The sequence below is a fragment of the Euleptes europaea genome, chromosome 11 (assembly GCF_029931775.1).
Source record: "Euleptes europaea isolate rEulEur1 chromosome 11, rEulEur1.hap1, whole genome shotgun sequence".
Classification (NCBI taxonomy): domain Eukaryota; kingdom Metazoa; phylum Chordata; class Lepidosauria; order Squamata; family Sphaerodactylidae; genus Euleptes; species Euleptes europaea.
Window position 1 is genome coordinate 21,863,173 of NC_079322.1, and position 25,220 is coordinate 21,888,392.

The following is a 25,220-nucleotide window of genomic DNA, read 5'->3' on the forward strand; positions in this document are numbered from 1 at the left end:
GCCAATAGGAAACAGCTCCCTGACCTCCTCTAAGTGACAGCCCTTCAAATACTTAAAGAGAGCGATCATGTCCCCCCTCAACCTCCTCTTCTCCAGAGTCCAGACTAAACATACCCAACTCCCTTCGCCTTTCCTCACAGGGCTTAGTCTCCAGGCCCCTGATCATCCTTTTCACTCTCCTCTGCATCCGCTCGATTCTGTTCACATCCTTTTTGAGGTGAGGCCTCCAGAACTGCACACAATACTCCAGGTGCGGCCTGACCAATGCAGGCCTCATGCAGGGAAATCAGTCATGCCCATGGAATACCAGCAAACCTACTTGGATGTCCCTTATAATGTTTCTCGGTGAACTTCTGATTCTAGCTGTGTACTGTAGTTAGGGAATGACTTTCATTGTAATCCAATGCACGCCTTCCACTTCAGGCACCATGTAATGTGTTTCCAGGACTTTGAGTCCATACAGTCTGAAGGAATAAGGAATGGCAGATCAGCCCAAACTATACTCAAAAGCATCTTTTCCTTTTTGACAACTCAGCTTTGACCTGAACACAGGTCCTAACCTTGGGTGGGTGGGATCTGGGCCAGAGCTCCGCCCTTTGCTAGATTTGTGCCTTCCAAGAGTTGACAACCCTACAAAAGGAATGCACATTTCAAAACCTGAGCTGCTCTCAGAATTGGGTGCCTTCTATACTCATAGCCAGCGTGCCCTGTTTTCCTCATGTTGGCTTTATGCACACAGTTGGCAAGAAAATCATAGGAGTTATGTAATTCTCAAATTGTTTCATGGCCTCTTTTTCCTATATATTATTCACTGGATTAAACTGTTCTTAAAAACATCAGCTCTTTTTTTATTTGCAGTGTATTCTGTTTTGCATAATACCCAAAGGCGGTGATTTGCAAACGCCACCAGAGGGTCTTAAGATTTCTTCAGTGGAAAGATAAGTCACGATTGAGCAGCTTTTCCACAGCTGGTTCCCTCTAGAATGAATAGATCCAATTCATGGAGGTCGACAAGTAGACTCAGCTGGCCCAGACAGCATCTCACATAAAGCAAATGTGTCCCCTGAGAGGAAATGTACAGATGTGCAGGGGTTCTTTAACAGATAACATGGTCAAAAGGTTCTCCAATGATAGAAAACCTGAAAGCCACTGCCCAGAAAGTTCACGTTTCACAAATGAGAATCACATAACCAAGACATTTGTTGCAATCCAGAAATTGACCAATGTTGTAGTAACAGCACTGAAAGGGTTGCCATTTGCCAGGCGAGGGCAGAGGAACTCCTGTCCTTACCCGCAGTTGTCCGCCCTCGCTCCGGCAAGCGGTAGGGGGAAATGCAGGGTCGAAAATGGTGTCCCATGGATTCATGATGTCGTTTCCAGCCCTGGAACCAAAAGGGGTCATGGCATCACAGGTTGCTGTTATGGTGAGTCTGGGCCCTCAAAGTCTCCCCAGGGGTTGTCAGCCAAGAGCTGGCAACAGTGTACAGTGAGCATGTCTAGAAACTGAAGCTCAGTTTTTACAAAAATCCTTTTGGATATTACATCAGCAGCTCGACACCCTCGCTACTTCTCACGCCGACAATGATTTATCTTCTAATGAAGCGCAAGTCCTGAAATGTGTCGGGCATTAAAGGTGATGATGATGATAGTTCTCTACAGATGGTGGTTGGCAGCTGTTTTTTCCTCACAGGATTGCTGCAGGAATTCTGTGTTAGCCTAGTGGGAGCTGGTTGTTTTCTCTCCCTCATGCCACTGTGAATCTAGAGGCTTTTTTTTTTTTTACTGAGGTAAGCAATACAAAAACACCCCTACCCCTATACCCCAAAGGATTCACGTCCACCCCATAGTTAATCTACACGCTTGGGTTGCAGAGGGGCCAACGTTGGGTCTGAGCTTTCTTATTCAACGAAAGCAAGAAAAGAAAATGGTGTATTGTGTTTCTAGAAAGATAGAAAGCCTTTGAGAACAGATATTCATTTCCATCACGGTCATTTTTCTTCCCCGCAGACAGGAGGCAACAGGCATTTTTACGTCTGCCCTTATTTTTTGCTTTGAATTTGAACCACATTTCATTACGTGAAGCTCTGTGGGTGTTTTAATGACTAGGATAACTCTTTCCCCTGAGCCGCTGATGGTGGAGGGAAGAAGCTAAGACAATTCAAATAAACTCTTCATATTTGCATCTGGGGATTTTCTGCATAGCCTCGATGTGTAAGGTATAGCACACTTGGTTCTGCAGTCAGCAGTCATTCACATATCTGCCCGTAAAAGAAAATTATTTGCTTGACCTACGGCTAGTTCACACATGCATGTTCATCATTTGATAAATGGAAAAAGTGATGACCTGATTGTGGGCCAAGTTACATGTTACTCGGTCCAGGGTGCCTGCCCTGTTTTCTGTGTAACAGTCTGACATGGTCGGCTGTAACTTGATGGTACTTTACACACACACACGCACACACACATACAAAAACCCCATTGATTTAGAAGGGGGTGTTTAAGATTACACTGTAATTTAGGAGGCTTTATATTGTGTAGCAGGGTGGCTAGGACAAAAATAGATTCCAGGGCTCTGGGGATGCTGTAACAGGAAAACACATTCTAAGTCAGCTGGATGTGTGAAGTTTCCGCTAGTTTCATGGGGGTGTATTAGGGTTGCCAACCTCCAGGTAGTGGCTGGAGATCTCCCACTATTACAACGGATCTCCAGGCGACAGAGATCTGTTCACCTGGAGGAAATGGCCACTTTGGAAGGTGGACTTGGCTTGCCAGGCCATGTAGCTCCACCGGCGGGAGCTTTGCAGGGCTGCGGCCAAGGTGCGCGATGCGCGCTCGCCTGTCGTAGCACGTGCGCGCACCCCACGCAAGGTGCCTATGTCACTTCCGGGTTTACCCGGAAGCAACGCGGATGCTCTAGCGATCTTGGCCAAAAGAGTTTTAGCCAAGGTTGCCAGAACGTCCACGTCACTTCCGGGTAAACCCCAAAGTGACACTCACGCTACGTGCGCGCGTGCATGCATGCAGTGCTCGCCAGCCCTCAGCTGGTCAGTGGGCAACCTGGTGGATTGGCAGGATTTTACCCACCACCACCGGGCACTTGGCAATCCTAACTCTATGGCATTATACCCACTGAAGTCCCTCCCCTCCCCAAACCCCTCTCCTCAGGCTCCATCCACAAAATCTCCAGATATTTCCCAACCTAGAGCAGGCAACCCTGGTGCATAGGGAGAAGGACCTCTGTTGTTAGGGTTGCCAACCTCCAGGTACTAGCTGGAGATCTCCTGCTATTACAACTGATCTCCAGCCAATAGAGATCAGTTCACCTGGAGAAATGGCAGCTCTGGCAATTGGACTCCATGGCATTGAAGTCCCTCCCCTCCCCAAACCCCATTCTCCTCAGGCTCTGCCCCAAAAACCTCCCTCCGGTTGACCTGGCAACCCTATCTGATGTGCTGGAACCCTGGTTTCTGAAGATTGCTAAACTTATTTTCACCAAGCTACATGAACAGAATCACACAGAAAGCCACTGAACTTGCAGAACAATAATAAAGAAATCGGGCATGTGCTGTGTCTGAAATCTGTATGCTAAAAAAGGCAACTCTTTTGTGCCTGGCCTTTTTTCGGCATCCATTGATACCATTCTAATTAGAATTTCCTTTGTATGTTTGCTGCAGGAGTAGATTAATTTAACCAGTCTGTTCAGCCTGCCAAGGGCTTTGTGGCCTGCAAACTCTTACTCTGACTTTATTAGCTAGGATGTGGGTTATGTTTTTTTTGTGTGTGTGTTTTTTATTCCCTTTAGTCTATTGGAAATGTCATTTCATTATTAAATACTCTTCTTTTAATATGATGGGAGAGCAACTTCTTGAAATGTGAATGTTCAGATTACTGCGGTTGAAACGCGGGAATATAGTTTCCTCTTATCCCCCTCATAAATTAATCGCAGGTGGAACAAACTATCTCCGAAAAGAGACAGGTATTTTATTAATACCCAGGTCTCGCTTCGAATGGATGATAGACATCGTAATACTGGGACATTTCTTGAAATAAAGGAAGTTTTTCATCTTGTCAGAGAGTAGAAAGCTATTGTCGAGTGCTGTCAAAAAGCCAGTCTCCTGGCTGGAACCTTTTAAAAAAGTTGCATCCATCCCCAAAGTTTTAACTTTTTAAATGATGGGATTAAGCTGTGCATATTTATAGTGGTTTCAGATGCTCTCTCTCTCTCTGTGTATGTGTGTGCATTGAACCATGTCATTCAGTAAGATTTAAAAAGCCCTGACTGCTGAAGAACAACAGTATGTATAGGGTTTGCTCATGTCTAGTTAAACACAGGTCTGCGATTTATGGCTCCAGAGTCAAATATGGCTCAGTATGGAACTAACTGTGGCTCTTAAAAAAAAAGAAAGAAGACAAGAATTTTTTTATGTAATATAGTAGTATAGTAGTAAGAGCCAGCATAGTATAGTGCAGGGGTGGGGAACCTTTTTTCCACCAAGGGCCATTTGGATATTTATAACATCACTCGCGGGCCATACAAAATTACCAACTTAAAAATTAGCCGACCAATATGTTTCTCCATGGCCCAGGTGGGAAAGGGTTAACACAGTTTCTTGGGCGGTCCTAACAGCTCCATAGCTAACGACTCTTCTGCAAGGGGGGGGGAAGTTCCATTTTCTCAGCAAAACCAACTCACATCTGCCTTGAATAGAGGGTATTCCTGTCCACAGGAGGGGGCGGATCACCAGTCTTAGATCCTTCTGAGCTAGAGATCTGCCAGAACCGACGAAGGGGCAGACCAAATGTCAGACCTGGGCCTGACATTCCCCACCCCTGGTGTAGTGGTTATGAGCAGCAGACTCTAATCTGGAGAACTGGGTTCAATTCCCCACTCCTCCACATGAAGCCTGCTGGGTGACCCCTCAGAACTCTCTCAGCCCACGTGGAGCCGGGCAAAGACAAATCACCTCTGAACATCTCTTGCTTTGAAAATCCTACGAGATCACCATAAATCAGCTGTGACTTGATGGCACTTTCTACCACCTATATAATAGTGGCAAGTGGGATGCTACAATACCTGGTATGTGAAGGCACTGATAGGCAAAGATGTTGGTGAGACTGAAGGGCTTCTTAGACATGCTTAAGAGAAGGGGGAATCATAGAGGTGAACAGTGGCCAGTGATCCAAGAGTGATCCATGTGCAGATTTGTGCCAGAGCACTAAAACAAAGGATGCAGGAAGAATTGAGGATGATTTAAGCCATTTTAAGGCAGCTTATGGTTAGTAAGGAAAACATTACAGATTAAAACCAGATAAAATACAACCTCAAATACGCCCCCCCCCCCAGTTGTCTGCTGTTCATACCCTGTCGAAAGTAGGGTTGCCAGGTCCCTCTTTGCCATCAGCGAGAGATTTTTGGGGCAGAGCCTGAGGAGGGTGAGATTTGGGGAGGGACTTCAATGCCATAGAATCCAATTGCCAAAGCGGCCATTTTCTCCAGGTGAATTGATCTCTATCGGCTGGAGATCAGTTGTAATAGCTAGTTCCTGGAGGCTGGCAACCCTACTTCTCGGTCCTGTACTCATAAAGGAACACCACCTGTTGTTTTACCTCTGGTTTTATGGGGATAATTAAATGGTTTTATCTGTGTTTTTATTGTATTTTATAATATTTATTGAATTTGATAGGTTGTTGACTGCCCTGAGCCTGGCTCCGGCCGGGAATTGAGGGTGGGATAAAAATCTAAAGAAATAAAATAAAGAAAGAAATAATGTTTGGAACTGGCTATTGTGTTCTTTCCCCCTTCTACCCACAGAACCTGTAAGTAATCAAGCACATAAATTAATGTTCAAAATGCTTTATCACTGTGAGTAACATGGATCATCCTTTCTCTTGGTCTTCACAGGGTGTGTGATTATGGTGTCTGTAATAGAACAGCTGTCTCAGATCCACAACTCTACAGTCACAGAAGCTCTGGAGATGCTCTGTAGCTACTTACCTGGTAAAACTGCCTGCAGTTCACTGATATTTAAAAATCCACACTTATGTCTGAAAATTTATGATGATTTGCTTACTTCATCTATACAACATCTTTCTCCCCAGTGGGGACTCAGGGTGGCCTACGTAATTCTCATCTTCTCCATTTATCCTCACAACAACAACCCTGTGAGGTAGGTTAGCCTGAGAGCAGGTAACTGGCCCAAGGTCACCCAGCAAACTCCCATGGCCATAGGGTTGCCAACCACCAGGTACCAGCTGGAGATCTCCCGCTATTACAACTGATCTCCAGCCGATAGAAATCAGTTCCCCTGGAGAAAATGGCCACTTTGGCAATTGGACTCTAGGGCATTGTTGTCCCTCCCCAAACCCCACCCTCCTTAGGCTCCTCCCCCAAAACCTCCCACTGGTGGTGAAGAGGGAACTGGCACCCCTACATGGCCATGGGCCTGCTATTATTGAACATAACAACTTGGATTAATGAAATGATATATCAAATAGTTATTCACGGCAGGAAGTCCTTTAATTCAAGGATGTCAAACATAAGGCTCCTTGAGAGTTCTTATTCAGCCCGTGAGCCAGCCGAGGCAGCCACCCCACCCACCCACCCCCCACACACACACTCTAAATCTAGGCTGGCCTGGCCGGCCCAACCAAGTAACATTTATGTCATATCCAGCCCTCGTGACAATGGAATTCAACACCCCTGCTTTAATTTGTATGTCTGGCAATCTTTGACAGTTTATCTTGTTTAAGAATTTCAAGAATAGCAGCCAGGACTCAGACAGTGAGGGGCAGTGGATACCATTAAAAGAATTATTTAGGTGGCCATTCTATTTCCTGGACCTCTTGAGGCTGCAGGTGGAGGACCCTGTATGAATGTGAGGTCCCTATGGAAAAAAAAAACTGCCCATTGAAATATACCATGTGAATAATTAGTCTGAAGGAGAAACCTTCTCCTTTCAGTATGTTAGGCTTTTATAGAGGTAGTTTCTTCTGTGGCAACTGATATGCCTTCCTCCATTTTCAGCAGTGTATGGAGAATCAACTAAAGAGGAAAATTGCCCTGCTGAAGTCTGGTTTTGTGTTTACCTGCATCCAGAAAACACTGGCAAAATGTGCCGAAACGCATGGGGAGAGCTAGGTGATTTATGACTGTCTGAAAATGCAAGCATAATCAAAGCAAAACCCCAAAATAGACAACGAAGAGACCGCCATGCATAAATGGCCTTAAAAGTATATGCTAATGTTGACTTCAAAACAACTTATAGCCTAGGGTTAAGTCTACTGTCTTCATGGAAGTAGAATTTCCAGTAACCTGAATCTCCAATAAACTGAATCTCCAATAAAGAGACACATTTTACTGGATTTACTGTAGGCAAAATAAAAAAGAGCATGGCTATTATATCATGTCTGGCTTGTAAGTTTCCCATGGCCGCCCACTGTTGAAGAATGAATGCTCCCCTAGGTGGATGCCTGGTCTAATCTAGCAAGGAAATTCTTGTCTTCTTCTGTGCTCTTTTGTATGTTCCAAAATACTTTTTATCTATGTACATTTAGTTTTTAAAATATTTTGTTTTCCAGAACAATTGAAGTTGCAAAAAATTTGCTTTTTCGTTGCTCGCATTTTTGGTCCAGATATAATTAAACTGTAAGTATCAATGGGCCAGGTATCATCTCCTCCTCCTCCTCCTCCTCTTCCTCTTCCTCTTCCTCCTCCTCCCTCCCCCCCCCTCTCTCTCTTTCACATTTTTGGTCCAGATATAATTAAACTATAAGTTTTAATGGGCCAGGTATCTTCTTCTTATCCTTCTTCTCTCTCTCTTAATTTTCTAAAATTCAATCCTGGTGCTACTGGTGAATTCGATTTTGTCAAGCCACTGAAAATTCCTGGTACCAGGGCATGCTTTCAGATCTGTGCTTTGGTATAGATCTGCGTATCCTATGTTGTAGCTCAGCACATCAGGAGCACGTCTGTGTGACATACAAACACAGGGTACACAAACCCTTGTGTGACAATGGATTTGCTTTATAAAGATTGGATTGCCCATACATTGAGGTCTTTTAGTTCAACTGGATTATCGACTGGGCTTTTAAAAATCATTTTCTCCTTGTTTCTAACCCACTTTAAACCCTTATTAACTAACTTAGCCTTCTTCAGCATTAAAACTGGGGATGAGAGTGTTCTGTGATTATGTAATCACATTGGTTGTTTTCTAACCAAATAGTGCATTCAGTCAAGAAGGAAAGACTACATTTGGTGATAGTAAAGAGATTCCATGTTAACAGATATTTCACTGAGATGAGATAAGCAGCATTATACTTGAAGTCCTTGTTTGGCATATCATGGCTTAAAGTAAACACAACTTCACTGAAGTTGGACTCAAGTGCTAAAACGGAGCATAGAATCCATGTCAGAAAATCATTATCATCCAGCCAGATGTATGGTACTAAGATCAAACAGATCCATAGAGAAATGTGTTTTAAATTAGTATTTTCACAGAGGCAGTTGAACTTAAAATAGTCTTTGTTTCTGCACCATTTCCTTTCAGATTGGAAAATAAAATTAAAGCTGATGTGGCGTGCTATTCCATTAAGCTATGTAAACGGGAGGCAGGTCAACCAGTTTGTCATGTATACCATCCTTCTAAGGTGAGTTCTAGGGCTGTGCATTTCGGGTTTACTGAACTGAAAATAAACCCCAAAAAGTCACTTTAGCCTTTTCTGATTTAATTTCGGCAGAATAGCAAAACCTGGAATCTGAGCAAAGCCAGATAGCCAATCACGAATATCCAAATAGAAGTATTCGGCTTTTCCGGCTTTCGGCTATTGGACTTTGCTCAGTTTCGCTGTTCTGTGCCTATATAGTATTTTCAGAAGAGTGTCTGATGGTTTTCATATGTTTGATGGCACATTGCTTCTGAAGTCAACAACGATGCTAAGTGTTCAGGGATGTATGCTCCCCAGGTCCTGGATGCAAATTATGAACTGTGTATATGAGGTTTACCAACTTAGACTGATTTATTTTTAACCTTGTCTCACTCCTGAGGTCACAGAGAGCACTGTACAATATAAAACACTAACATTTTAAAAACATCATAAATTAAATAGCCAGTAAAATGGTCAGCTACCCACCAATAAGATCAAATATGGAACATCTAGCTCATTTTATTTTATGTATTTAGATTTCTAAGCTGCCCTCAATCCCAGACTAGGCCAGGCTCAGGGAGAGTAACAACAAGATAACCAGTAAACAATAAAACCATAATACATCTACAATAAAAACTGCTAAAACCACACAACAAATATGAATTAATATACCAGATGGCTCTTATTAAAAGCATAATCGCTGCTGAGAGACCTGGCAGAGTAGTCAGTGCCCCCACATAGTTAATGAAAAAAACAAAAAAGTGTGGGGGGGTTGGGAGGCCAGCATAGATGACAACTTGCCTCAAATAGATGGCTGTCCTCAATTGTAAGCCTGGTGGAGTAGTTCTGTTTTACAGGCCCTGCGGAACTCTTTAAGGTCCCACAGGGCCCTGATGTCACTAGGAAGGGAATTCCACCAGGCCAGGACAGCCACAAACTCCTTAGTTGGAGGATGGTTTCTTAGGCTGGAAGAACTTCCTGAAGCCTAAATAGGATAGTGCCCAATTAGTCTATAAAGCCTATGAAAAAAGGGACTGTGTTGTCAAATAGAGCCCCGTGGTGCAGAGTGGTAAGCTTCAGTACTGCAGTCCAAGCTCTACTCACAACCTGAGTTTGATCCTGACGGAAGTTGGTTTCAAGTAGCTGGCTCTATGTTGCACTCAGTCTTCCATCCTTCCAAGGTCGGTAAAATGAGTACCCAGCTTGCAGGGGGTAAAGGGAAGATGACTGGGGAAGGCACTGGCAAACCACCCTGTAAACCAAGTCTGCCTAGTAAATGTCGGGATGTGACGTCACCCTATGGGTCAGGAATGACCCGGTGCTTGCACAGGGGACCTTTACCTTGGCAAGCCCTGTAGAAGGCAGCCAATGACATGCTGATGGAAGAAAATGTTCCTCAAGTCCTTCACCTGATCAGGCAACAACTATTTTACCTTGTCTACAAACTAGCAAGCTAGTCCCTTCCACCTTTCCCCACCAGCATCATCTGGATTTGCTTTCCGCTTGTTGTTATCTCTTATCACAAATTACCCGGGATAGCTAAATGGAGCATTGATGTTGAGACACAATAATAGGCCTATGATTCACAGATGCTGGAGATGATACATGGGGGAAGGCATTCACCAGCAAGTCTTCCATAAAGCTACTGGTTGACCGCCATTAAACCCCAAAAGCTGGACTCAGTGGACCTTCACCTGATCCATCAGAAGTCTGCAACTCATTGGACATGTTAATGCATAAGTACAATATGGAGAAGTGATGCAAAGGGATTATTAATAGCCTGTCCAGAATGCCGGTGGAGACCAGGGCCAGAGGCAGATAGTGTAACCAGGAAACCAGTCTGAGGTTGGGCACCATGCTGTTCAAGTCCATTTCCTAGGGGGTCAGTACCAGAGGGGCAATCCGAATTCAAGGTAAGGTTCATTTCCGAGGTCAGGGTAACAGATGTCCAGAAGTCCATAGAAATACAGAGACACGAGGTGGCTGCAAATGAACAAGTTGCTCCCCACACACCTCTGACCTCGTTGCCCTGCCTAAATAAGTAGACCGTTGCCCATTAGGCCGTTCAGGCACTCCCTGTTTCATAATTGCTGAGTGCTCTGTGCAGAGCCTAGGGTTGCTAGCTCCACATTGGGAAATACCTGGACATTTTGGGGGTGGAGACTGAGAAGGGTGGGGTTTGGAGAGGGGAGAGACTTCAATGCCATAGAGTCCAATTGCCAAAGAGGCCATTTTCTCCAGGGGATCTGATCTCTGTCTCCTTGACTTCAATTGTAATAGTGGGAGATCTCCAGCCACCACCTGGAAGTTGGCAACCCTAGCAGAGCCTGTAGCCTTGCACCTTTCCCACAGCTTTCTATCATGGCCCGGATCTTCCAGTGTCTCTGCTCGAGTGATGCCACCTTCTGGCTGAACTCCAGAATCTGCCGGTTCTCCTGAGCTGCCAGGCTGCAGACTCGGTGAGACTTCTTCTTCGCTCCTTTCACTGTCTTCTGTCGGCTGGGGCTGCTCCTCAGGTCTCACCCTGCCGTCTCCCTCTAGTTCCTCTTAATCTGAGGAAGTGTCGGCAGGCTGACCCATGACACAGCCCGCTGGGTCTATGTATCTGATCCTTGCAGTCCACTCCAGACCTCTGCATGCTGCATCGCATGTTGTTGGGTCTGCTGAGAAATTGCATCTTATCTGCTATCCAGGCCATCCAAACCAGTAGGAATACAAATCTCTCGAATGGAAAGAGAGGCTTTATCTTCTTGCCTTAGCTTCTAGCGAGAGATATCTCATTCACTTTGTGCTTTGTTCTCGAGACCTTGATGTGACATTTGACAGAATCAGGAGTAATACAGAGCACACAAATGTTAAACAGAATAAAATACAACAGCTGCCTGGAAAAGAAGCAAATATTTTTTCTATAAAAGTCTACCTCGGCTATTCATGAATTCAGATTGTAGCCTTATTAAGGACTTATGCCCTGGGTGTTCCCTGTTGAAACTTAGATACCCAGGCACGTGAGAGCCTGATCTGGATTTAGATTTAAGCCTTCTACCGAACACTGTTTTCCCGACCTGAAGCAGCCCTGGGAAGTTGCTAATTGCACCCCTCAGAAAATTCAAGTGTAGCCAATTGGTAGAAAGCATAGCCATCAGAATACACAAGTTTCCCCAACAAGGCAAATAGTGGTTTCCCAGGGCCATTTCACCCTGACCTGGATAGCCCAGGCTAGTCTGATTTCATCAGGTCTCAGACTTTAAGCAGGGTCAGCCCTGGTCAGTACTTGCACGGGAGACCGCCAAGGAGTTCCAGCATCACTACACAGAGGCAGGCAATAGCAACCACCTCTGTTTGTCTCTTCCCTTGAAAACCCTTGAAAACAGCCATAAGTCGGCTGTGACTGAGCTGAATCAGGCCCCCATGCACCTGAGAATCTTGTTTCAGCAGGGAGCTCCCTGCATACATCTGTTGGCTGTTGACCCAAGAGGAATGGACATTTAAACAATATTTCATGCAGTTGAATTATGAGCTCTCCTTGTTCTAGTGAGAAGGCAGGAAATAATAATAAATAAATGCAAAGTACATGTAACATTTTGCCCCCGAAACAAACCTGTGCTCACTTGATCAATTTGCCTCCTGCCAATATATTTTTTTCAAAAACGTCTTGTTGGTCTTTATTTTTGTATCTCGATACCTTCCAGTTAATTAATGTGTTCTGACAGATGTCTAAATCAATTACAATAAGGCTCTGAAAAATTCCCCCCGGCAAGCCATGTTACTCAGAAGGCAAAGATATGCAGCTTACGGAGCCATGGGTGACTCAGTAGGGCCAGCAATTTTCCTTCTTGTTGTTGCACTTAATAAAGGTTCACCCCTAAATTTCTATAGTTCCATTCAGATAAACTGCACTATACTTGTGAGTCTTCATAATCCCTGAGTAGAAAACTAGAAATTATGTTCTCCTTCTAAACTAGAAAACTTTGATAAGAGGTAACTGAATAGAACATCCTGTTTGTACTTGTTTTACTTAGGCACAAAGCATAAATCCACGTGATAGAATAACAGGTTTTACTTTTCCACTCAATCACACCTTCCCACTGCTAACCACTTCCTTCCTTTCTAGTTTCTAGGCCTTTTACATAGAGGTTGTTTCTACGGTGATCGCATACCCCCAACTACTTTGGGAATTCGTCTTCCTTATGCACGTCTTTTCCGACCTTTAGAAGTCACTTTGCTTTCTCCTCACGTTTTCCCCGCATTTTCTGGATGCCGTTTCTGGCAGCATCCAGAAAATGCAGGGAGAGAGCGAAATGACTTCTAAAGGCTGGGGGGGAAAGTACATAATGAAGACGAAGCCCTGAAGTAGTCGGCGGGGAGTGGTGATCGTAGGGTTGCCAACTGCCAGGTAGTAGCAGGAAATCTCCTGCTAATTCAACTGATCTCCAGCCGATAGAAATCAGATCACCTGGAGAAAAATGGCCGCTTTGGCAATTGAACTCTATGGCATTGAAGTCCCTCCCCTCTCCAAACCCCGCCCTCTTCAGGCTGCGCCCCCAAAATCTCCTGCTGGTTGTGAAGAGGGGCCTGGCAACCCTAGGTGATCGCCACAGAAACAACCTGTGCATAAAAGGCCTCTAGAAAGCCCTTTCATAGAGGAGTCACCTCTGCAAACCCCTAAAAATATTGTCCACAAAGCACATTGCGTTTCAGAGGGAATCAAACAAACAAACCCTGCTGCTCTAATAATTTGTCACTCTGGTTTGTACAGTACAGCTTACAGCAGTGTTTTTTTTTAAAAAAAACTTCTATGTCATCATTTTTACTTTGCTTCTTTATAGCTGTGAGACTGAAACATTTTGCCAATGCCATTTTAATGATCTGGAAGACTTCCCATCTTCTGAAGATCCGTGTGTAACATAAAATAGCAGGGCAGGAGTCTTAATGCACAGGTTTTGAACAGCCCTTCAGTTCCTGGCACCGAGAGCACACTTACTGAGATTGGCCATGTAATTTGAATGGAGACCTCTTGTATGCTTAAATGGTACCCTAGAGGCAATTAAGCTCAAATTCCGTTCCAAAGTCAAACCTGCTGTTTCTTCACACATGTACAAACGTGCACACTCCCATCAGCTGGGGAGGGGTCACTTTCTCTAACCTTCCCATCACAGTCCTCGGGTTGTTATCTGTAAACATTTGGCTCCCGCTGAAAAGAACGTTGGCTGACCATTCTAAACCCATTGATAAAGCAATTGTCAGCCAACATTTGCCTCGATATTATCTTATACTTTTATATAGTTGCACCCATGTGAATGGAATCTGCCATTCTCCAACTAACGTAAAAATTAGACCTAGACTAGCATTGAGAATTGACAAGGTTTATTTGGTATTTCACAGGTATTACTTGAACAAGAGAGCCGGGCGAAGTACCGAAGTGTAAGCAAGTCACATTTGCTTCACAATGTGGCTCCAAGTTCTTACACGAACACAGTGTTTGGCAGTTCTTCCAGGCCAATGGAGCTGTTGATAAGAGCCTAGAGACGTTTGCAGATTAAAAACTAAGTCCCTTGCTGGATACAGTTGAACGCAGACGGCCTGCCGCCGAACCTGTGCTTTTAATTTCAATTTTGGACTGATCCATCTAGTGCTGTCCTGATGACTGGTGATGTGCGCGGACCCTGACTGTTTCACTGAACACTTCACGAGCACTTTCTTTTTGAAGCAGATTCACAATATGGACCTAGGGGGACAAGATGTGTGAGCAAGATCAGTTTTTAGTGTGGTGTGATATCTGAAGAAAGAAATCCCATGTGGGTGATATGCAGCCTCTTTCTGTATCTGGAACTCAGGACTCCCTTCCATGCAACTCTCTCAATTTTTTAACCATACATCTGCCATGCAAAAACTGAGTTGCCAACCAGCTAGGGTTGCCTGGTTTCCCCTGGCCACTGCCAGGGGATTGAGGGAGGGTTGGGTTACCAGATCCAAGTTGGGAAACTCCTGGAGATTTGGGGATGGAGCCTGGGGAGGACAGGGACCTCAGTGGGGTACAATTCCAGAGTCCATCCTCCAAAGCATCTCTTTTCTCCCGGGGATCTGCTCTCTGTGGTCTGGAGATCTCTGAGGTCCCACCCGGAGGCTGGCATCCCTACAACCACAATTGTATCAGTCTGATTAGTAGCATTACTTTCAGGTCACTAGAACTGAAGTGTGAAAAGGTAGAGAGTTGGATTCTGTAGATCCATTCTAGTAGCTGTGACACCTTCTTCTGGTGCAAAAAGCTTTCCCCTAGTGTAATAACATCCTCTTCTTTGCACTGAAGAGAAGCGTGACAACTAGTGGAATAGATCCCAAACTTCAGACCTGAGACAACCATGATATTTTGCCATTCACCTCACCCTGGACATGGCAAGCTCTGCCCACGATCCACCATCTTTCTCCCTGGCCCAACTTCTCGCCCTTTCTAAGGGATGGTGGTTTTTAAAAAGAGAGCTACCCAATCAGTAGCAAAATCAGTGCAACACACAGCGTCTTCCTGCTCTGCATTCAAGTAGTGTAGGAAATATCCTTATGGGAGGTATGAATGTTGGAGTTTTATGGGAGGTATCAGTTCCATTGAGGTTGTTACCCAAATTAGACAGTGTCCACTTAAGTTGGGGGAATTAGCTACAGAGACAGAGCAAGAGGCGGGTAATTGGGATCTGTAACCTATATATATATCAGGAATAATCCTGGGGGAAACTCTCAAATAAGCAGGTGGTGTATAAATCAAAAGGGGATTTTATTGAAAGTAACAAAGGATTAACTTTCAAGCAGTAAGCCAACACATGCAAAGAGCTAAGGAAACAAGGGTGGAACATTGGAATAGTTCAGGGATGGGCGATATTTACCGTTCCTGAAGAGACGTCCAGCAAAGACAGCACTGAGAGGGGAAACAGCCAGCATTTCCGGGAGCAAAAGAAAAGAAGCCCACATGCAGGTGGGGGTGTATGCATGGATCCAAGACACACAATGAATGGCCAAAGGACTAGTATTTTTACCCCAAAATGAGTCCTGAGGCAGTATGAGGTAAACTGGCAGGAAAGCCAGATACAAAGAATTGGTTGCTTTACCAGGGTCCAAACAAAAAGACAGGAGAGGTCTGATGAGTCGTCATGATGCAGGAGAATGCCTGGGCAATTCTCCATAACACTGATTGATTGTCCAGGATGGGTGCAGCTAAGATAATTAATGGTCAGCTCAGAGTGCTGATTAAATTACCTTAAAGTGAGACAGTGGAGATTAGCCATCCCCATTGTCTAACTGGTGCACCTTTGGGTCATGGGAAAATGCACAGCTGTCGACCACCTTCCTGCCTATGTTATACACACAAAATGGCTCCCAAAACTTTCTGAGAGGCTTCCATTTTGTGGACAGAAGTGTCTTGGCACCGTTAGTGGGAGGGGTCTGGCTGTTGACAAGGTGACATTAATTAAGTAGACTAGGCCAAGGCACTCAACCTTTTCCTTGGTCAGGATTCAAAGAATGATGCAGCTATTTCCACATGACCCAGATAGGCTTTGTGCTTGAGTCTCTGAAGCTTTTCTACACCCCATATTAAACCTCTTCTGAAACTGAGAGGACTTCAAAAAGCAGCTTATGATACGTTTGTTGACAAGAACCTAGATATGTTGCTGGTTGATGAGAACCTCATAATGCATGGCAACAACATTGGGCATACGTAAAGTAATTTTTCAAATCATGGTCATTCTTCTAACAAAAGATACTGCCAGTTTTATTAACAATCGTCAGCCTGAGGTGGATCTCCCCTTCATTATAGTATACAGGATCCCCTTCTACTAAACATACTTGTACAATCTCCTAGAAAATGTACCCCAAATTCTAATTTGTGAAGAATGCTAAGCAAAAGTTAGCTTGCTGTAAATAACAAAATAGGGCTAGGAATCCTAAGCCTGTAAAAATGTGTTTCTGTTCATTAGAAGAAAATAAATGAGGCCTTGCAGGTAAATAAATGAACATTTATAATCATGGAAAGTGGTCAAATAATGGTGAATTCAGCAGGCAACAATTTATAGAAGCATTCTTTATTAGCTTGCCTTGGCTAATTCTATAAATGTGGACCCTGTAGGACGGCTGGAGGAGAATATAATAACTGTGAAATGTTTTCTTCTGCTGTTCTAGGTTGGATTGGAGGTGGCTATAAAGGAAGCAGAGGAAATGGCTACAACTAGGATCTTGGTAAGCAATAATGTCATGTTTCTGAGTCCACAAATAAAGAGTAACAGAAGAAGGAATGGGCTTGAAGCAACTTTAATATGGACAGCAACTAACACATCTTGTAGCAGTCTTAGGGCCTAACCACACATTATGTTTTCCTGGGTCCTGCTCACAACTTGGTTATCCATGTACACTTGTGATTTTCCTGCTGGGATTTCAGTTCTCAGACACATGGGACCCGATTTGGATCAGGATCATGGCACATGAGTAGAGGGCGCTTTTGTCATCTCCTTGCACTGTTTTCCCTATCTTAAATGGCCCTAGAGTGCCATTAGCTTCAAAGGTCCCAATGAGAAAACAGGGCTCCTCGGGTTGTGGAAAAGTGGTACAGGGGCAGAAGACATGAACACCCTTCCCCTGTACACTGTAGTACAGATCTGAATTGCGCCCAGCATGCCTGGGAAGTGTTCCCAGTGGGAAACTCTCAAATTCACGTCTGGCTGACAATTCTCAAGGAAAACGTGAACTCGACCCTCGGAGCGTCCAGCTAGGTCCAAAGACTTGCTCTAGAGCAGTGGTTCCCAACCTTTTTTTGACCAGGGACCACTAGGACTTTTTTGTTCGGTGCAGGGACCCCAAGGTTCAAAATTAAAATTCCGAGAATTTGAAAATAAACTTTAATCATAACTGTTAGTTAAACATTAAACTTAGAATAATATTTGAATATATTTTTTATAATAGAAACTTTTAATTGTAAATCAATGTGATTTTTGAGCTTGCATCCTTTTTACAAGCTGGGCAATTCTGGGGCTAATACTGTTGCTCAGAGCTACACGAATATCATCACTTGCTTCCAATCGATTTCTTGTCATGTTCTTAATTATAAGCAAAGCAGAAAACCTTTTTCGCATAAATAAGTTGTGGAGAAGAGATAAGATATTGCAAGGCGAATCCCTGAACTGTAGAATATGAAATTGCTTTTTTACACCAGAACTGTTCAAGAGAAACTGATTCAAACGCATCCTTACACTGCCTATCATTTTGGAATTCAATGAGCTCTTCCTGGATTTCTTCTGCAACCTCTTCAACAGCAATACCAAAAGGATTGCGAATCAGCTTTTGGGTATCATTTGATTCTGTGTGGTTATATTCCGGGAAGTAACGGTGGAATTCATCGACCAGCATTTGCAGATGACTTCTGATGTTGTCTTGTATATTTGCAGTGATCATGTCATCTTTACTATCATCGACCAGTGCTTTTAATGTCACAAACGCAGAATAATTGTTTTCGCCTACCCATAATTGAAGTTTGCAAATAAAGGCGCGCAGTTTATCTTCAAACATAAAAATGTTTCCCACACCTGCTAAATTTATGTTTCCAGACCCTTGCAACTGTAAGTTTAGTTTATTCAAATGTGAGAAAATATCCACAAGATAAGCCAAATGCATCTGACTTTTCGAATCAGAAAACAGCTCTAGTAAATCTTTAATTTTCTTCTCGGCTAGAAACAGCTCAACCTCTTTTCGTAGTTCAAATAACCTTCCCAGCATATTGTCTTTTGATAGCCAACAAACTTTGGTGTGGAAAAGAAGAGTCTCATGATCGGAGTCCATTTCAGTGAACAGTTTTTTAAAAAGGCGTGTATTTAAGGCGCTGCTTTTAATAACATTGATCACTTTTATGGCCATTTCCATGGTATTAACAAGGCTTTTAGGAAGAGTCTTGGAAGCTAACGCCTGACGATGTATGATACAATGAGTTGTTATTGCTGAAGGATTCTTCTGTTTTATTTGGCTTTACTCTTTCTTCTCTAACCACACCAATTTTCATTCCACCCTCCTCTAAATCTAATCCAGTTTTCCTTATATGTTCTGCATATAGATTGAACAGCTAGACAAATAAAATACATCCTTGTCTGACACCTTTGCCAACTGGAAACCATTCTGTTTCTCACCATTCTGTCCTAACAGTAGCCTCTTGTCCAGAGTACAAGTTGCACATCAAAAATATCAAATGTTGAGGCACATTTCTTTTAAAGCCAACCATAGCTTTTCATGATTCACACAGTCAAAATCTTTGCTGTAATCTATGGAACATGAGCTGATTTTCTTCTGAAATGCTCTCGTGTGCTCCAGCAACCCATGTAAATTTGCAATATGATCTCCAGTGCCTCTTCCTTTTCTGAATCCAGCTTGAACATCAAGCATTTCTCATTCCATGTATGGTTCTCGTTCCATATAAAGTCTTTGATGTAAGATTTTGAGCATCACTTTACTTGCATGAGAAAATAATATGATGGTCCAATAGTTGCTGCAATCTTTAATGTCTCTTTTTTTGGGGAATTGGAATGTTAATTGACCCTTTTCCAGTCGGTGGGCCATTGTTTTGTTTTCCATATTTGTTAATATATTCTTGTTAAGATTTTGATGGACTCCATTTCTGTGGCTTATAATAGCTCTAGTGATATCCCATCTATTCCTGGTGATTTGTTTCTCCCAATTACTCTCAGCGCAGCTTTCACTTTCACTTCACTTTCTAAACCTGTAGGTTTCAAAAGTTTATTCTTGGAAGGAATTTGTCATCCTTTCATCTCTTTTGTGTAGTTCTTCAGTGTATTGTTTCCATCTTTTCTTTATTTTGTCCTGTTCAGTTAATGTTGATCTTTCAGCATGCCTAACTGTGCTTTAAATTTCCCTTTGACTTCTTGGATCTTGTGGATCAGATCTCTTGTTCTTTTTTGTTGTTGTTCTCTTCTGTTTCTTTACACTGGTTATTGTAATAGTTCTCTTTGTCCCTACGAGTGAGTCGCTGAAACTCTGCATTTAGATTTTACTTTAGCAATTTAAAGAGTTTCATCCATTATCCACGGAGGGTTTTCATTTCTATTGGCTATAGGAATAGTCTTTGCATATGCTTCCTTGATAATATCTCTAGTTTCAGACCATAGTTGTGCTGAGAAGCAATTTTGTAAGAAGCAGTTTAGTGAGCACCTATGCAAGGAGATGCTATGTAGGAACTGTAATTTTCCCTGAGTATGATGCAGTTCAGGTTTAGTCAGGTTCATGGATTCAATTGTGGAATAATTATATAGGTAACAAATGTTTCCACATGTAGGCTTTCCCCAGCTCCTTAAAAAATTGAAGGTGTGAGCTCACAATGCTGTATTGGAAGAGGCAGATTAAAGTCCCAATGTGTTGATGGCATTTTTAACTAGCAGAAACGGCTGAAGAAAATTCATTTGCCTACCGGCTAGATAACACTTTTACTTTTACGTTTCAGCCAAGCTATATAGTTTGCTTCCCATTTTCTCCGAGCATTTGATGGCAGAGCAATTTTTTTGCAAAGGAATTATGATATTGTTTCTTTGTGCATTCTTGGTGCAGAACAGGTCACAGAGATGAAAACGGAGATTTCTAATTAGCCCTAGGTTAATGCCAAACAGTAATGCCAGCAATAAACAACCCCCTGTAAATAAGCGTTTTCATCTCCTCTTTGTTAAACATCATAGGATGGTTTTGTGCTAGCTATTTAGTTTGAAAGAGGCTGTGTTTTTTCACTCAGATATACAGAGAATCCAGACAACATTACTGTCAACCTGTTCTATGGAGATTGTCTTTTTTTGGACCTGCTTTGCAATGACGTTTCACACTTAACGAGCAATTATACTGCCAGCCTCCCACATACGGTCTGATAAAAGTGCTACTGAGGTTTCCCAAAGTTACACATGACTTGATCAATACTCATGGTTTTCTGTGGCTAGGGCAATATGTGTACTGGCCAGCTTTGGTACACGCCAGTGTAAACTCAGATCTTTGAGGGTACTCATTTGCACGTACCAAAGTTGGAGGAAACATGTGTAGCACAATTCTTACATAATGGTTATTGTGTGTGTTGACAAGATGGGTATACTAGCATGCTCACCTGTGGTGTGTGTTGTGCAAAGTGCCGTCAAGTCACAGCCAACTCATGGTGACCCCATAGATTTTCAAGGCAAGAGGTATTTGGAGGTGGTTTGCTGTTGCCTGCAGTGTGCAGTAGTTCCCCAACATTTAAAATGCTTCGGGCTGTTTAGCTTGGAAAGAGGGCGGTTAAGGGGAGACATGAGACAGGTCTATAAAATTAAGCATGGTATGGGGAGAGTGACAGGGAGAAGTTTTTTTCCCCTCTCCCATAATACCAGAACATGGGGTCATCTGCTGAAGTTGGAGGGTGAGAGATTCAAAACAGATAAAAGGAAGTATTTCTTCGCACAACGCATAGTTAAATTGTGGAACTCCCTGCCCCAGGATGTGGTGATGGCTGCCAACTTGGAAGGCTTTTTAGAGGGGTGTGGACATGTTCATGGAGGAGAGGGCTATTCGTGGCTACTAGTAAATATGGATACTAGTCATGATGTATACCTATTCTCTCCAGGATCAGAGGAGCATGCCTATTATATTAGGTGCTGTGGAACAAAGGCAGGACAATGCTGCTGCAGTTGTCTTGTTTCTGGGCTTCCTAGAGGCACCTGGTTGGCCATTGTGTGAACAGACTGCTGGACTTGATGGACCTTGGTCTTATCCAGCAGGGCCTTTCTTATGTTCTTATGTTCTTAACGTTGTAATGACTGAATAGGGATTCTGTCAGGAACTGGGGTTATTGCTTTCAGAAGTTTGCTGAGAGCCTGCTGGTTGGCTTTGTTGTATATTACCTATTTAAGCTGCATAGCCCCTGCTTCTTTCGTGCAACACTGTCTGATGTGGCGCTATCTTTTCTCAAGATAAACACTTTTCCTTGGAAGTTAAGATGGAGTTCAAGTACTACCACTTGATTTCCCATTCCTTCAAATCATGCAGAAGAAGCTATCGCCACCAGGACAATACTGGACAAAGGGTTGGATTTTGACCAGAGAAGCAGGCTGAGTCAATTTCTTGTTGGGTTGGCTTGAGCAAGTCACCCTTGCTTAATGCTTGCCTAATCTCTTAGGAGGAAGAATGTGGTAGATTGATTGCTCTGTATCTGCACATACTGGCCACACAAAGAGAAGAACCGTGCTTCTGGAGAAGGACTAATCATAAGAGAAAACATCTTATGCAATCCTAAACAGGGTTACACCCTTCTACATCCACTGATTTCAGTGGATTCAGAAAGGAATAATTCTGTCTGACCTTCAGTTTGCTTGCTTTGCTAGATAATTGCCAGGATGAAAACGTGAAATTTTTATCAACTTCAGATTGAAGCTGTTTTAAAGTTATAAACCACAGAAAGGGAGAATTTATTTTCAATATGATTTATTCATAAGGTTAGACATAAATATGCAAGTGGAAGAAGTATTTTTTTTTATTTAAACTGGGAGCTTCGCATGCGCACACGCACACACAAACACACACCCGTTCCTGATTGACTTGGCTTCCTAATTGAACTAAGATAATGCCCAAGGATTCTCACAATGCCAAATGCCTGCCTTAGGCTGAAATGTAAAATCTGAGAGATTAACTAATGTGCCCTCTAATTTTATTGCCCCTAAAGCCCACAGTAGCCCTGAGGATTTTTTTTATTTTCATGGGCAAGGAAATAAATTCAGAACACGTTTTTTGTTTTTGTTTTCAAATGACTTTCAAAAACTTGGTATGCACTGCTTTGAAAATGTTGCGATCTTTCAGTCATCGTGCATCAAAAGGTTCTACAGTGTATCACGGAAGAGACCTCTGGAGATAGCTGGCACATTATGTATTACTTAATATTTTGAGCCTTTACAGCAACTGAGCTTCCATAGCAGCGGTGTCATCCCCTATGGCCGTGGTTCCCAATCTGGGGTACACATACTCCCAGGGGTATGAACCAGGACATTTAGGGGTATGTGAAAAAATTGAATAATGGCAGGAAAAGGCATTTGAAATAACAGCAACTATATTAATTACAAACATTTTGGTAATATGAAGGGTACAATGTATGGAAATGGGCTGCCTAGGGGTATGCAAGTGACAAAAGGTTGGGAACCACTGCCCTATGGGAAGAGGATATATACAGTAAATAGCAACATTTCCCATTTTTCTTGCTTAGCTCATTGTATTCTGCTCGAGAGCTCCTGAGCAAGTGATTGTGTAGATCTTTCTGTCACGCAGTCTCAGGGCAAATTTACATATTTCATTTTTTTACAGAGAAATCTACGGTAAGATGAATAATCTTTGCAGTTCTTTAGTGCTTCCTTATGCTCACAAATGCTCTCCCACCTGTAATGTTGAGATACAGCTAAAGAAGATAATTTTTAATAGGGGAAATTCCACAGTTGTAGCCTGGAGCTTACTTGGGGCCAATCGAATACCGAAATAATTGACAGAAGATTGTGCAGGCATACCGTGGATTCATTTGGGGCAAAGAGGTCCAAATGACTGGCATCGATAAAGATTCATGATATTCATTAAAAACAAAACCTAATATTCTGAGAGTAAAAATTCATGTTCTGTATCCAAGTGAGGAATCTCCACTGAGTATTAGAATTAATGTATTCTTTTCATACACAAGGATAAATGCACCCTGTTTACTAAATAGTTCTTTTTAATGACAAAGTTCAGTGACAGCATTTTCTCCCCAGCCAGTATTTGTCTCCTATTCCCTAATCTTTTAAAGACAATTCTGTGGTGCTTTGAAGTCTGTGAACAGATTCGTTTTTTGTGAAGTTTAAAGCTCAGTTATTATTATGTGCCACCTGTTTATCAAGGTGATTTTAACTATAGTTTTGGGAAAGCAGTTATAGAACCCAGATGAGCTGATAATTTGTTTCCTGCGCCTAGGAAAAAGTTGGTGGGTTGTCAGGCATATGTTCGCTTCCTCTTCTGCAGGAGCTGTGTAGGACAATGGAACGGTATGTATTTAACCATTTCACTGTAGAAAACTGTGCAGAAGATTTACTGTGCATGCTGGGATTTTATTTTTCAGACAAACTTAGTGTCCAACTAATTTTTGGAATGTGGTGGGGTCATAGCCAGGGCCACAGAGAAGTAAGCCAGAGGAGAACATGGAGCCCTCCTCCTGCAAAGTACTCACTACTTCAATAGCATGGATCCAACCCTCTTCCAAGGAGCTGTCATCCAACTTAAGCTGATCTTCTGTTGGAGGAGGAGCCACCTGAGCTGAAGGAAGGCTCCAGGAAGGCTCAGTGGAGAGGTAGGATAGGGGTAGGCTCCATTCCAGTGGTAGAGCATCCGCTTTGCATGCAGAAGGTCCCAGATTCACTCCCTGGCATTTACCTCTTAAAAGGATCAGGTAGGAGGTGATGTGAAAGACCCCTGTCCAAGACCCTGCCAGTCCTAACAGAAAATAGAGACCTTGATAGACAGTGGTCCAACTCAGTGTAAAGCTGCTCCATGCGTTCAGGTGCACATTGGATATCTGCATAATTAATATATTTACTGCCCTGGCCTGGATGGCTCAGGCCAGCCTGATCTTGTCAGATCTCAGAAGCTAAGCAGGGTCAGCCCTAGTCAGTACTTGGATGGGAGACCATCCATGAATACCTGCATTGTTATGCAGAGGGAGACACTGGCAAACCACCTCTGTTAGTCTCTTGCCTTGAAAACCCCATAAGTGGTCACCATAAGTCAGGTGCGACTTGACGGCACTTTACACACAGAGAGAATATTTACTGATGATAAACTAATTGGTAACCATGAGTGACAATTCACTACAGAGGCAAATAGGGTTCCTTTTTGACTCTGTAGGTCACTGCCCTGAAGATCAAAGGTGGCACACCCTTCAGCATTACTGTGGGGCTGTGGGGCAATTTATCTCCTCTACAGAAAGCCCCCTTTCCCCATTGTTCTCTCATTTACAATCTCTCCTGTTTATTCTTTCCCCCTTCTGCTCCCACACTTCAGAGCCAGCGTGGTGTAAAAGTTAAGAACGGCGGATTCTAATCTGGAGAACCGGGTTTGATTCCCCACTCCTCCACATAGGGCTGTTGATTCAGTTCAGGCCGAACCGAAAAACAGCCGAATTTCCCCCGATTCGGCTGTTTTTCGGTTCGGACGAACCAAACTCAAAAAAGGCAGGAAACGGGGGAGACGAATTTGCCGACTTTGGGGGTTCGGCGAATGAATTCGGCAGATCCGGGGCCCCCGCACCTTCACGGTGCTTCCATGAAGGCACGGGTAGGCGGCCCTTTAAACAAGTCTGCGACTCCCAGCTGGGAGGCGCAGATCTGTTTAAAGGGCCCCTTGCGCAGAGAGCGCAGAGGGGCTTGGCAGCCCCCCGCCAGCCTTCCCGGGAATCCCAGCAAGGCTGGGGGGGGGTCTTTAAACCCCTCTGCACTCTCTGTGCAGAGAGCGCAGAGGGGCTTGACAGCCCCCTGCCAGCCTTGCCGGGAGTCCCGGCAAGGCTGGGGGGGGGGTCTTTA

At 43.5% G+C, this 25,220-nt stretch overlaps 1 protein-coding gene across 1 annotated transcript in view; it reads left to right on the plus strand.

The window, feature by feature from the left end:
• Positions 1 to 1,108: 1,108 nt before the first annotated feature.
• AOAH (acyloxyacyl hydrolase) overlaps positions 1,109 to 25,220 on the plus strand; it is an 89,340-nt gene continuing 65,228 nt past the window's right edge. Inside the window, exons 1-7 of the mRNA XM_056857043.1 lie at positions 1,109 to 1,424; positions 3,947 to 3,976; positions 5,903 to 5,998; positions 7,579 to 7,645; positions 8,547 to 8,646; positions 16,810 to 16,866; positions 23,620 to 23,690. Coding sequence (XP_056713021.1) covers positions 1,109 to 1,424; positions 3,947 to 3,976; positions 5,903 to 5,998; positions 7,579 to 7,645; positions 8,547 to 8,646; positions 16,810 to 16,866; positions 23,620 to 23,690 — 737 coding nt within the window. The remainder of the gene's footprint in view (positions 1,425 to 3,946; positions 3,977 to 5,902; positions 5,999 to 7,578; positions 7,646 to 8,546; positions 8,647 to 16,809; positions 16,867 to 23,619; positions 23,691 to 25,220) is intronic.